The sequence below is a fragment of the Trachymyrmex cornetzi genome, unplaced genomic scaffold (assembly GCF_001594075.2).
Source record: "Trachymyrmex cornetzi isolate Tcor2-1 unplaced genomic scaffold, Tcor1.1 scaffold143, whole genome shotgun sequence".
Lineage (NCBI taxonomy): Eukaryota > Metazoa > Arthropoda > Insecta > Hymenoptera > Formicidae > Trachymyrmex > Trachymyrmex cornetzi.
Window position 1 is genome coordinate 318360 of NW_017296016.1, and position 13914 is coordinate 332273.

Consider the following 13914-nt stretch of genomic DNA (forward strand, 5'->3'; position numbering starts at 1 on the left):
GAATTCTACAAATGCGAAAATAAAATTCTTACGATTTTCTTTTGCGAATTGTGAGGTTTAAATAATAGTGACTATATTATTGATAATATTATGTCATTTTAAACACTTGTAGTTTCAAAATAAGTTTTATTTATATTATTTTTTCTCTTAGTCTTTTCATAATACGATTTTTAATTTAAAATTGGGGTGCAGCGTAAACCGACACATCTGTCCGTAAAACAGACCATGAGCTAACTTAATCTTTATAATGTTGCTTTATAGTGTCAAATAAGTCTATTGGATCTGAAGGCAATCGTGCATATATAGGACAACTCTAGAAAAACTATCGCGTTACATATTTGCATCTTGCAGAACAGCATAAAGTAAATATGCATATAATTCAATAAAAATGTTTTATAATGAAGTAAAATGATTCTGAAAAATCTTATATACATTCACTTATAGGTACTTTATAGATAATTCCTGTAAAAGAAAAAGAATAGGAATACGTAGCATTACTGCCTACTGTGTCAGTTTTGGAGCCCATTTTGTCAGACGCTCATTTTTGCATACTTACGAAAAAATTAATTATTGCAAAATTACAAACTGTATTATAAAAATTGCTTATACTATCTGATAGAAGATACTTTTTACTTTGTACTTATGTTTTTGAAGATGTACTTTTACCTTTTGTTTAAGAAATATTGTCTAAAAACAAAGTGGTATGTCGGTATCGGTGACCTTCCTCTATATGTATATATATTTGCTTATAAAATTTTCAATTAAGTATAAAATATAATATAATACAGTCGAACCTCCGTAAAGTTAACCTCCGTTTTTGTTTTAACCTTCGTAAAAGTTATGTCTTAATCTCCCATATAATAATCGAGTACGTATGCTCGTGCATGGGCATTTGTTTACTTTTACGGAGGTCGGTCGGTCCCGACAAGTTACTTTTATAGAGGTTCGACTGTAATATAAAATACATATTGATTAGAGTTCTTTTTCTGCATTATTTAAATTTATATCACAAATAGTATTTCAAATTATATTCAGTAATAATAAAGGAATTATTCCTAATAATAGTTACAAATACATTGCAACATTGCTACGACATTACAGCGCAATCTTGCTAAAGACGGACATTTTTATGATGTTATGACATTTTAACAATATTGCAAATACATTGCGCAATCTATTTGTAATATTACAACTTTGCAATGAGTTATATCTGCAATCATTGCAATCTTTTTGTGCTGTATGGGCTCGGTCGTATACAGGGCGTTTGGAATTTAAATATCAAAATTTCGGGAGCTTGTAGGGGATCGATAAACTAAGAAAGAAAGTTCTGTAGAGATATGCTCGTTTTTGCTTCGTTCTCGCATTGCCTCTGAAGTATTATCGTCGCTGAAGTCATGTACGGAAACGATAATAATAATTCGGTTTTCAGGTGAAAACTTTTTTTTTACATTTCTTCCTTTCTCCTGTAAATTCATCGGTTACTCGTCAGAAGTCATCGAGTAAATTACTCCTGTCACAATATGTTGCGTACATATTCTAACGTTGAATATACTGATATGGTTTTCGTGTATGGCTTTTGAGTTCTGCGACAAGAGATCGACATTTTAATCTATATTAAGCAAGTGAATAAATACAATGTGAATAAGTAATGAGAAAGTACAAAAATGAAAATTATGTTTTGCCTTTTTTGCGATTTTCTCTTAAACGAAGCAAAAACGAGCATATCTCTACCAGATTTTTTTTCTTAGTTTATCGATCCCTTACACACTCCCGAAGTTTTGATATTTAAATTACAATACGATACGATGTCGATTCATTTCTCACTGGGTTATGTCAACAATTAATTTAAAACAATTGAATAGAAATGACTTTCCTCGTGATAAGAAAGAAGTATTCAATAGAATTTTTAGTTTACTTAAAGAGAGAGACTAACAAGGGAACGGTCGGGACTGACCCTCACCGATTTCAATAAGCTTTAGATATGTTGTAGAGTCAGGCCTACAAAATATTTAAGGAAAACAATACAATCTATTATTTTTAGGAGGAAGTATTTCACCCCCTAAATCTTGAGATAAGCACAAAAAAATATGGGTCCAATATTTTTTCATGATAAGCCTGTCCAATTTCAGCTCCGGAGCCAAAACGCAAAGTGTTTAAGTAATCATACTTATCAACACTTTACTATCTCTGAAATATTATCCATATTGATTTTTCTGCGTCGATGACTTTGCATTTTAGCTCCGGAGTTGAAATCCTATACAATTGATTGACGTAATTACTTTCTCTCTACAATCAATTTTTAATAATTTGTTTATAACAATTTGTTACAATTTTGCAACATGTCTTTTATGCCGTTATACAAAGCATAAGAAACTATACAACTTTTATATAAAATATTTTTGATGTATCTCATAGATTAATTTGGATGTATCTCATAGATTAATTTGGATATATATACCTCATAGATTAAAAGATATTTAAGGAAAACAATACAATCCATTATTTTCGAAGAGGTATTTTATCCCCTAAACCTAGAGGTAAACAAAAACAATGTGGGTCTAATATTTTTTCTGTGTGATCAGCATAATTGCTCAGACGCGTATTGACACTTTACAGTCCCCGAAATCTTACCCATATTGATTTTTTTTGCGTCGATGGTTTTGCGTTTTGGCTCCGGAGCTGAAATTGGACAGGCTTGCTCTACAACATATTTTAGTATCTTTTACTGCTAAACTGATATATTTTATTCTTAATAATATTTTATTGTTATTGATACTATTAAATATGTAATTTGGATCGTTTCTTCTATACATGAACGTTTCTTTATTTTTTCTGATTTACGTATATCATAAATAAAATAATAACTAAAATGTTAGATTGAAAACATTAAACGTTGAAAATCAGTGAAAATAATTAAATGTATTTCAAACTGAGTAGAGATAAAAACATGTAAATAAGAAACATCATCAAGATTGAAAGCAACATTTAGTATAAATAACTAATAAGTACGAAAAAAGAAAGACCGTATAATTGCTCATTTTTAAATCTGATAAATAAAAATTAGAGTATTCAGTGAGCAATAGCCAATAGTCAAAATCTATTTTACGATGATGAAAACAGATTCCATGCAATAAAGTTATAATAAAATAATTGCTGTCACGAAAAGTAAAAAGAAAAAAGCAGAATGATATATCAAAGGTAAACTAAATCTTAGAAAAAAAAATTTATAAAACTAAAATGACACCTAAAGTTAGATTAAAAAACTGGAATTTTGATGATTTAATAACTTAGGTACATGCAATGCTTATATTACGACTTAGACGTAGTCTAATCAAGATAATTACGATTGAATTTCAAATAATTTGTTGATAACTAACCACGTCAAATCTTGGGAACGACTGAGACAAGGTGTACATATATGTATATTTATACATACATATAGGGCAAAAGCGTACAGGATAAATATAGGTATAGGGTATATATATATATATATATATATATATATAAAAGTACTTATATTTAAATAATTGTAGTATTTCCATTAAATGGTACATATCACAAGATTCTTTAGCAATTGTTTTCAAGCGATTGAATTTAATTTATTAGGAACAGCGGTGCACGTTTTATTGATGTCATTAATTAAACTATAAGAACGCTAATTACGTTCAAAGTTAAACGTTCGAAGTAATACATCAATCAATATGCATGTATTTTTACATTTATCTCAGAACTATATATTATGCGCCGATTACTTTCTGACTCATAACACAATCAATCCGAAATGTTAATAATTCCCTTAAATTAAATTAAAATCTGTAAAGAACTTATTGCAAAAAATATTACCTTAGTCGAGAATAAAAAATTTTCATATATAAATGTGCTAATTTCACGCATATATACCAGTGTCCTCACAGTTAAAAATATTTTTCGCAATAAGTTTTTTACAAATTTTATTTAATTTGGGGAGAATTATCTCAGATTGATTGTTGGAAGTCCGAAAATAATAAGTGCGCACTCGAAGTTCTGAGAGATAACTGTATTATTTAATAACTATCGATTATTGTACCAGACGATGCAATGTTTGATCAAATCTCAACATTTTCATCACGTATATATAAAGAAGCCACTTCTTCGTTATCTCATTCGAATTAAATAATTTCATATAATTTGAAAGAGAAAGTGTAACAGTTAACATAAGTGTTAATTAGTAAAAAGAAAAAAAATCTTAGATTTATATTATATTAAATATGTTAAGATATAATGATATTTTCGTAAATTATATCAACCAAAATAGTAATTATCAATAATTAAATATGAAGGATTGATAAGATATTTCATAACAATGACATTTTAATGTGTGTGTTATATCAGTACAAACTTACCTTCTCAAAAAAGGTAAAAAAAGGCGCTGAGAATATATTTCCCAAATAAAACCTAAGTATCCAACTCAATTTAATATAATAAGTTTAATATAATAAGTTTTAATACAATAAGTTTAATATAATAAGTTTTAATTATTCTTCAAGGATATTCTTATTGAAGGTCTTCTTATTCTAATCTAAGTAAGGCAGCTTTAATTTTCTGCCAAAGTTTTAATTTTCTGTCACACACACACACACACACACACACACACACACAAATTATTACTCCTCGAAAAAAACTAATGTACCAAATGAAAAATTAAAACCCAGATGCTACAGTCTTAACTAATCCAGTTAAATTCTATCTATCAAATTAAAAAGTAAAACCCATCAAATAGTACTGTTTTTGTTATTTACTTAATTGTGATATGTATCATTCGTATAAAAGATTTGATATCAACAACTGGCGCCAAGTTAAATTCCACAAAATTTTATGTTATTTGTATAAAAGATTTGATATCAATTGGCGCTACATTAAATTCTATCACATTAAAAAGTAAAACTCTCAAGTAGTATTACCTTTATTACTTACTTAATTCTAATGATATATATCATTTGTATAAAAGACTTGATATCAACAATTGAAAGTGATATCCCACACTTTATCTTCCAATCAAAGTAGCAATAGTTATTTAATTCTCTTTCAAAACGTTATTATATTGTATCACAAAATTGAGTGATTTTACTCAATTAAAGTGTTACCACAAAGAATTAAAAAAGTAACAGTATAAAATAAAAAAATTTAATTTAAATAGAAAATTTTTTTATGTAAAACATTTGGCGCTGTTATTAGATCGGATAAGGAAAATAATGAACACAATTTTAAAATAATAATGAATTTAATCTGACTGTTAAACTGAATTTAATCTGAATTTTAAACTGAATAAAAATAAAGTTTAATGTTTTTTCTTTCTCATAAGGTATTATATTTCGATATCTATACACGTCGCTCGATGAACCATAGCTTACAATTAGCTATAACAACATACGTATGCAGCGGATTTTCAAACTTGATTTTTTCGAAAATTAACCACAAAATCGAAAAATTTTATTCTATATATATTTTTTTAATTTTTTTATAAGAAATCATGTCGTGTCCGCTTTTAAATGTTAATGCCGGACCTTATATGACATTAAACTTACATTCCGTGGAATAAACGAAAGAACCAAAATCCTTCCTCCGTTTTGAAAAGTCTTTGAGTGAGTCCAATCATATTTTAGTTTTCATATTTTTAAGTAACTTCCTCTTAATTCCTCTAGGCTAACGTAGATCACCCGGGTATTAAAAAAAACCTCCACCGTTATCACATTAGAAATCATTTCTATTTTCGGTTTACCCGGAGGAATATCCGCAATTTCATATTCTAAAATAGATTTTTATTTTACAAGAAACCAAGCTGTAAAAAGAGTTTCTCTTAATTATATAAAACATAAACTTTATGCTTTTTAAAAAATAAAGAAATTGAATAATAAAAAGAAAAGAAAAAAACAGCTGGATATTTTGTAATGCAACTTATCACTGAGAATCTATGTAGTTTAAGTATCTCATCCCAACTTGATATTAGATTTCCTTTGAGTATTAATATAACCATTTTCATTAAATCAGTATTTGCTGTCATGTCGTCTATAGTTGTAACAGTATTAACCCTCCACGAACCAGGTGGAAAATCAACATAGATCATATGTGGGTGTATCTCATATCCCATGCTATACTTCATCTTAAATATACTATAATTTAGTATGATTGATAACAATGCACTCTCCAGTTGCTTAGATGCGAGTGGTATTTTTTAAGAAATTATTGAAATTCATCTTGCTGGAATGTGTCACACCCCACCTGGTTCACGGAGAGTTAAAAGAAATTTGAAATTCTCTTCGATCGATGGAAACATGGATACATATATGTACATGGATATATGTACATTTCCGAATATCAAATCAGTTGTAATTCATTGTAGCAATACACTGTTAGAAATTTCTCAATGAATTTTAATTAACATGTAAAGGAAGCATGTGATTATGCACGAAATTAAATGTAATGAATGATGTAAATAAAAACTAAATTACAGTAGTCTTAAATGTGATGAACGTGTGTATTGAAATTAATGAACACATTATTATAGAAATTAATTTACACGTTAATGAAAAGTACGAGATCTGTAACTGAAAAGTATATTTACGTTAATGACATGTAAGAAACGTAAACGTATTAAACGTTAAGCGTTAATAGTATTAGGCTTAATTAAAATATTATTAATATTCGTAAATGTAAAAGTACATTAAATTTCATTAATATGTACATTAATAGTTATTTCAATTACGATTAATTAAATGTCATTTATATCTGTAAATGAAAAGTATATTAAATTTCATTACACTTAATTTTTCAGTTACTGTAAACTTAAATCTCATTAACATGTGCATTAATAGTCCTTTCAGTTACAGAGAAATTAAACTTCATTCACCAATGTACATTTAAAGTTAATGAAATTTAAGAACATTTCTAACAGTGTAGTTAAATGCTTAACTGTTAGAAATAAATCTTTTCAATATGTTGTTACATCTTCTATTTTCTTCATGCTCCAATTGCTCGATACTTCGCCAACTTCGCTAGAAAGAGAGAGAGGGAGGGGGGAGAGAGAGAGAGAGAGAGAGAGAGAGAGAGAGAGAGAGAGAGCGAGACAACATATTGTAATAACTATTTACGTTAGAAAGCCAAAAAAATATTTTTAACACAAACATCTCTTTGATAAAGAAAAAAACAATCACAATTAATAAAGATGATGGAAAGGTATTTCTATTAGGTTATATTGTTTTTCGACAAAACTTCTTTAATTAACTTCTTTAACTCTTAGCTGGAGCAGTGGGTTACATACATCCGAGCTGTATATAACAGCGCTAAGCATTTGCAAGCCTAAGGGTGGATTAGAGTAGGGCTCAGTAAGGGCTAAAGTTTTATATCCCCATCATTCATTCTTCACCATTCTCCACCAGTTGTTTTCGAGGGTTAAATGAGAATTTTCCATGGTCGTTTTTTTATTTATTAGATTGTTGAATTCGATATATAACAAATATATTTTTTGAAAATAATTGAAATAATGGTTTTTTTCAAAGTATGTTCGATTACGTTTGAAATCTCGCTAGAATAATTTCCCTAACAGTTTTCCCCTCGAAACTACGAATTTTTAAAAAAAAACCTTGTTTTTCGCAAATTAATTAAACATTTTCTTTTCTTTTTTTTCTAAATATTTCGAATATTTTTAATTTCTTTGGCGTATCAATCGAAAAAAAATTGTTCAAATTCTGCGCCTTATATGTCAAGATGTATGCGATTAAAAACATCGGGGTAACACACACCCATGTGCTCCAAAATCTCGAATCAAATATAATGTGCTAGTTGAGGGTTAATAGACATAAAATTTGTTCGTTTTGCAAATGACCTGAAAAAAGCTATCTTTTAGTCATTTTTTAACGTTTTATATCATCTGAAATATATGTAACGCATCTGGATATTATTATTAATAATATAATAATAAATACAGAGTTGACAATATAAGTCAACTAAAACATAAAAAAGCGGCTTTTAAATTTTCAAAAATGGTCGACCTGAAGTCGATTTACAGTCGACATTCAAATTCGACAAAAAGTCATCCTAGAAATTAAAATAGTCGACTAAATGTCGATCTTACAAGTCAACTTTAAGTTAACTAAAAATAGTCGACTATTAGCTGTGAAACTGTTACGCGTGCCGTGTGGGAATGCGCATTGTGTAAAATAAACACGTGATGCAATATAAACATATACAGTTTTTCGTTTGAGTTTTGATTTATTTTATATACTATATGTTACGGGCAATATAATTAATTCGAGATTTATACATCTCGGCTGGACATTATGGATAATGCACGCTTTATTAAGGCATTTATAAAATTGTAAAATATGCATGATTAGATCTTTCAGTTAAAGTATTTTTGCGTTGTCTTTAAGTATAAAACTTAATTACAGAGTTGAGAAGTAACGCATTACTTGTAACGCCGTTATTTTGATCGATCGTTACTTCCAGTTTTTATTAGATGGTTCGGATTAGATGTTTCAATATTGCTAACGCTGAAAGATGTTTCGCTTTAATAGGTCTGTTTGCGTTGCATGAAATCCCGAAATATTTTTGCACTTAAAATAAGATATATAGATATATATTTGGCCTTGAAAAGAGAGAAAGCGGTGATACCGAGTGCCAAAAGTGCAAGCAATGCGAACAGACCTAATGTCTTTAGAAGTACTTCTATGTAGTTATCCAATGGCATGTTCGAATTCCCCGGGTGCTCCTCGGATATCGTCCGAGGAGCACCCGGGGATATCCATCCTTGTTTAACGTTCGGTAGTCAACAAGAATGGAGTGATACTTGGGTGATACGGGGGTAAAAATCTTAACCCAGTAAAAATTGTGTTGTTATAACAAATGAGTGAAATTTTTTTTAATACTTATGAATTATGATACATCTTTTTAAAGTATGCAAATATGTATTTACAATTTATTGTATAGTAAAAGGTTATTATATGCAATAAATGCAACTATAAAATTATTTTATCATTTTATTTTCTCATTTTTATTTCTTAAAAAATTTATTTTTTTTAATTGATATTTTATATTTTATATCTTAGGTTGTGACCTGCGCGCGCGTGTGTGTGTGTGTGCATTCCGATAGTCACTATCAGTATTGAAATTTTATAATTTACATTATACATATATATACTATGGATTTTCAGTATTAAAGTGAATCTTAAATACATTCCAGGCTAATATTAAATTTGTCGTATGACCAAACATTTCAAGTCTATTGATTGATTACAAGAAAGAGAAGTTGTCGGATCTGTTTATCCTGAGGCCAATCAATAATCTCAAAATCCTTATCGTATGACAATCGTATGAAAAAATGTATAATATCAGCTTAAGGGCCACCGCACAAACATTGTCGTAACGCCTTATGTCATCTTATGTCATCCGTAAAACATAACGTAAGTAACGTACAGAAAAGAACATAAAGCTTACCACTTTAAGAAGTGGTAAAGAGCTTGTGCTATGTTTTTCTTTGTGTGTTGCTTATACGTATGCCTTAGAGAGGACTATGTGTGAATTAAGTAACGCAAGGCTCTGACATAAAATGGCATAAGGCGCTGCGACACTACGACAATATTCGTGCGATTCGTACTATGGCCCTAAGACCTCAGCATAGACTTTTGACACATAACGCATAGTGCATAAGAGAATCAACCAGAAAGTTTCTCTTTTTCCTGTGAAATAGAAGAAAGGGACGATGCTGATTAGTTCTCTTATGCACTATATGCATTATACAAAAGTCTGTGCTGCGGCTTTTAATAATAACACCAGTGCTTAAAAACAATGTTAAATTTAAATTTAAAAAATTACAATTGTTGAGTTTAGCTCTCTTACGTGCAATGTTGATAAAATTAGACTCATTCGACATGTTTTTGCACAAAACGACCGAATCAGGCAGAAAACAATTGTCGCTCTGTCCTATAAAACGAGATATTAATCATTTAATTTGACGACTGTTTAGGTTAGGAAACCTGGTTTCCTTTATACTGGTGAAAAGCAGTGACACGAGCATAATGTGCTGTTTGACAGAATTTGACATAAAGTTCGTTCAAATATTCCAAGATATGATACAAAAGTATTAGCTGAATTTGTTTAAAAAAAGGAGTTAATTTTAATGAACAAATTATATAATGTTTTAAAAGTGATTGCGGTAAATTAAATCTCGCAACATCAATAAATTTCCTAAAATAAAATATATTTTCTGCTTTATTTCGTTAAAAGCACAAATTTTCTTATATAATTTAAATTTTAGCAAAGAATATTTTGTAATTTAAAATATATGTCTACACATATTCTCTGCTTTGATTAATTAAAAATAAAAATTTTCTTATCTTAGTTGTAAAGAATGTGACCACAGCACATGCTCAGTATGACAGGTTTCTTAACCTGAATAATCATCAAATTTAAAAATTATAATCTCGTTTCGCGGAATAGGGCGGCAATTATTTTTGTCAGATTCCATCATTTCGTGTAAAAATACATCAAATGACCTAATTTTATTAATATCAAACGTGAGAGGGCTAAACTCAACAATTTCAACAGTAACGAAAAAATAACGATCAATCGTTACTTTTTAAATTAAATAACTAGTAAGGGTAATGCGTTTACTTTTTAAAATAATTTTATATAAAATAATTTTTTAAATAAATAGCTAGTAATGGTAACGAGTTATTTTTAACAAAAAGCAGCTGTAACGGTAAGACGTTATTTTTTTTTCAGGTAACGTTCTCAGCTGTGCTTAATTATACAAGTGTTTATTCATAATACATAAACACGTATATACATACATATATTATACATCTGTTTGTAATACGATTATTAAATCAAAATGGCTATATTAAAAATGCTGAAGCGTACCCTGTGCAGAAACATTGCAACAAGCGGATCGAGATTCGTGGGCATCATAGGACCCTTAACAATTCCACCACTGCAGATTGCAATTTTATATTATTTCTGGCAGGATTATTCGAGGGTCGTGGATAAGCGGTATTGCTCCTGCTCGTGCTGGGACACTGTCTTTAAAGGTAACACTAAAATATTCTTGAAATATACTTTCATGCCTGTTTTCACCAAAGTAGATTAATTTTAATCTTAATTCAATTTACTCTCTATCCTTTTTTAATTTTCAAGACTAATTAAAACTAATTAGAACTTTTTATAATTTTAAGAAAAAGATAAGAGTAAGTTGAATCAAGATTAAGATTTTCTTCCACACAACATATTTTATCCAAGATACATCCTTAGGACGTTCAGAGAACATAAGAATATCCTCTGGATGTTTTTAGAATGTTCTTTGAAGATCTGTGCTGTGCGGGGTTAGTTCTAATTCTTAGAACTAGAAAAACATGAAGAATAAATTGAATCAAGATAATTAAAATTAATCTATATTAGTCGAAACGGGCATAAACCTACTAAATAGCAAATCGCAGATCCAACTATATAAACCACAATTTTTTTACAGGCTCATACGAATCCGGCATCGCTCCTTACAAACACATGTATTTTAATGCTACTTCAAATATGTTGAAAATATGGATACTCATCGTCATCGGAGTAATCGTGTTTTACGAAACAATGAAACATTTGGCGAAACTGGCCATCAAACAGAGACTAAGACAGTCTATGATGCTCCTCTTTTCAACCGCTCTGTTCTCCAATTACTACTCATGGTGGGTCTATATTAATTATTGGAACGATGACTTCTACTCTCAGTGGTACCACCAGTTGTTTTTTACAATTACTGAATTAATATCTACGGCTTGGGTTGTCTCCCTTGCGGATAAGAAAAATCCAATCACACACAGAAAGGCTTTCGGCATTGCTGCGATAGCTTTTTTACATATCGTGGCTGGTGGGTGGGACCAGTTCTTCGAAAATGTCGTTAGAGGAGAGGGTCATGCACACCAGGTAAGAATTTACAAATAATAATGAAATAAATTTAGTTGCTCACATTACATTGGATTAATGTACATTAAAATTGCTTTATATAAAGTTTCTAAAAACAGTGGTATAATATAACTTTCACGATGAAATAATATATATATATATATATATATATATATATTAGTATAATATATATATGTATATGTATACTCTATTATTCTAGAACTATGTTGTAACTCTAGTACTATATTGATGCATAAATTTTATGTACTTATTGAGCATTAAGCTATGTTCTTTCAGTGATTACAACTTCAATCCGTTACACTAAAAGCGCAAGGACAAGTTATTAAAACTTCTATTACTTATATACATTGATTAAGAGTGGCTTATTTTCTTGTACATAAAATTTACGTATCAGTAACGATATTATATCATTGAACTTAGATTGACAATATTGTTAATAGTTTAAAATATTTATTACAGGTCATACGCGATTTGGGCTTTATGATACCGGATATTCTCCAAGTCATCATTCCATTATGGCTGATTAAACGGGAAAGTATTTACAATATCCATCTTCCTAACTCATTAGCGTATATGTCAAGTATTGTGGTGATCGGATTGTGCATTTGGTCGTTTCTGTTGTAACGATATCATTAAGAATAGCATAATAATGTGCAATGAGCGGCAACAAAGTGATTGAAAAATCAACAATATTATCGTGTCTCTGGAGCTCTACTACTTTTGGTCCTCTCGGTATGAGTACAGCTGACCTAAGGAAAATCAATACGGGTTGATAGACTGAGTTTCACTCGAGCTGCCATTATGTTTCCGCTGAGGCTCTGTATTTTCCCGCACAATAAAATTATGATGAAATCACACGATGCTCAATTTCTTGAATGATAAGCATGCATGTATACTTATCATTCAAGAAATTGAGCATCGTGCACTGAAAGAGAAGGTTGGCTGAATATGGCATAGCATTCTTAATTGCAGCAGCTAAATTTTGGTTGCATTAGCTCATCGAAATCCTGTATTAACATTGCAGATAGACTAAAGCAACCAAAAATTGACTGCTGCAACAAAAAATTGGCTGTTGCAGACAATTAAAAAAGCTAGGCCATATTTTACCATCTAGTTTATTTACAGCAGCAGCCAATCTTTTTTTTTCAGTGTATGATTCCATTTTTACCGTTGTGTCTTTCCTACAGGAGCAGTAATTTTTCACGGGAGCGCGTGAGTGCAAGTGAACGGTTTTCACGAGACGCGTGTGAATTACTGAAATAATCGCAAGGGTAAATATTGAAATGGAGGGAGTCATTGTGTTGCTTCGGGGCGTACGACTTTCCATACAAAGCAACTTCCAGTCCATCTCCCTCTCTGACGTGCGTGCGACTTTTCATGAAAAGCACGCATGGTCATAAGCATCTTGTCAGAGAGGGAGATGGGGTGAAAGTCGCTCGTGTGGAAAGTTTTATTCCTTGAATTCGTCCATCTAATACTTCTCTGCTCGTTAAAGTTGTCTGACTCTTCATGTAAAGCAGGAAAATAATTACTTTAACTGTTAATAATTGTTTAACGAATAACGAGTGATAGCTAAAACTTGAGAGATGGGGTGGAAGTTGCTTCACGTAGAAAGTCGTGCACCCCTACACGGAGAAAACTGCGCAACGATGATCGCTGTTCGGACAGCGATGACTAGCGCGTGCACAATAACTTTTACTTGTGAAGTGAAAATTTTTTCTTGGCACAGTAATCATCGCTGTGCAGTTTTCTCCGTGTATGCACTATTGTATAAAAACAAAAATTATATTAAAAAATAACGTTTTCAAAGAAAATTTTCGTTTTTAAAGCAGGAAATTTATTTTAAAGCAGAAAATTTTTGTTCTATCCTTCATCTCAATATTTACCCTCATAAGTTCCAATACGAGGAAGTTTTACAAGAACAATTATATATTTTCATTCAATTATATATTTTCACTCATCTTCTTA

At 30.1% G+C, this 13914-nt stretch overlaps 1 protein-coding gene across 1 annotated transcript; it reads left to right on the plus strand.

Moving 5' to 3' along the window:
- The first annotated feature begins 10766 nt into the window (after positions 1-10766).
- On the plus strand, positions 10767-12985 carry LOC108757445 (uncharacterized). The gene is made up of 3 exons (XM_018501858.1): positions 10767-11063; positions 11501-11946; positions 12406-12985. The coding sequence occupies exons 1-3, from the start codon at positions 10868-10870 to the stop codon at positions 12568-12570; spliced, it is 807 nt and encodes a 268-aa protein (XP_018357360.1). The 5' UTR covers positions 10767-10867; the 3' UTR covers positions 12571-12985.
- The last annotated feature ends 929 nt before the right edge of the window (positions 12986-13914 follow it).

Bases quoted from the DNA above. Each gene is read 5' to 3' on its own strand.
- LOC108757445 (XM_018501858.1), top strand. From the start codon at position 10,868: ATGGCTATATTAAAAATGCTGAAGCGTACCCTGTGCAGAAACATTGCA. The intron at 11,064-11,500 runs GTAACACTAAAA...ATTTTTTTACAG, and splicing joins CTGGGACACTGTCTTTAAAG to GCTCATACGAATCCGGCATC. The intron at 11,947-12,405 runs GTAAGAATTTAC...TATTTATTACAG, and splicing joins GAGAGGGTCATGCACACCAG to GTCATACGCGATTTGGGCTT.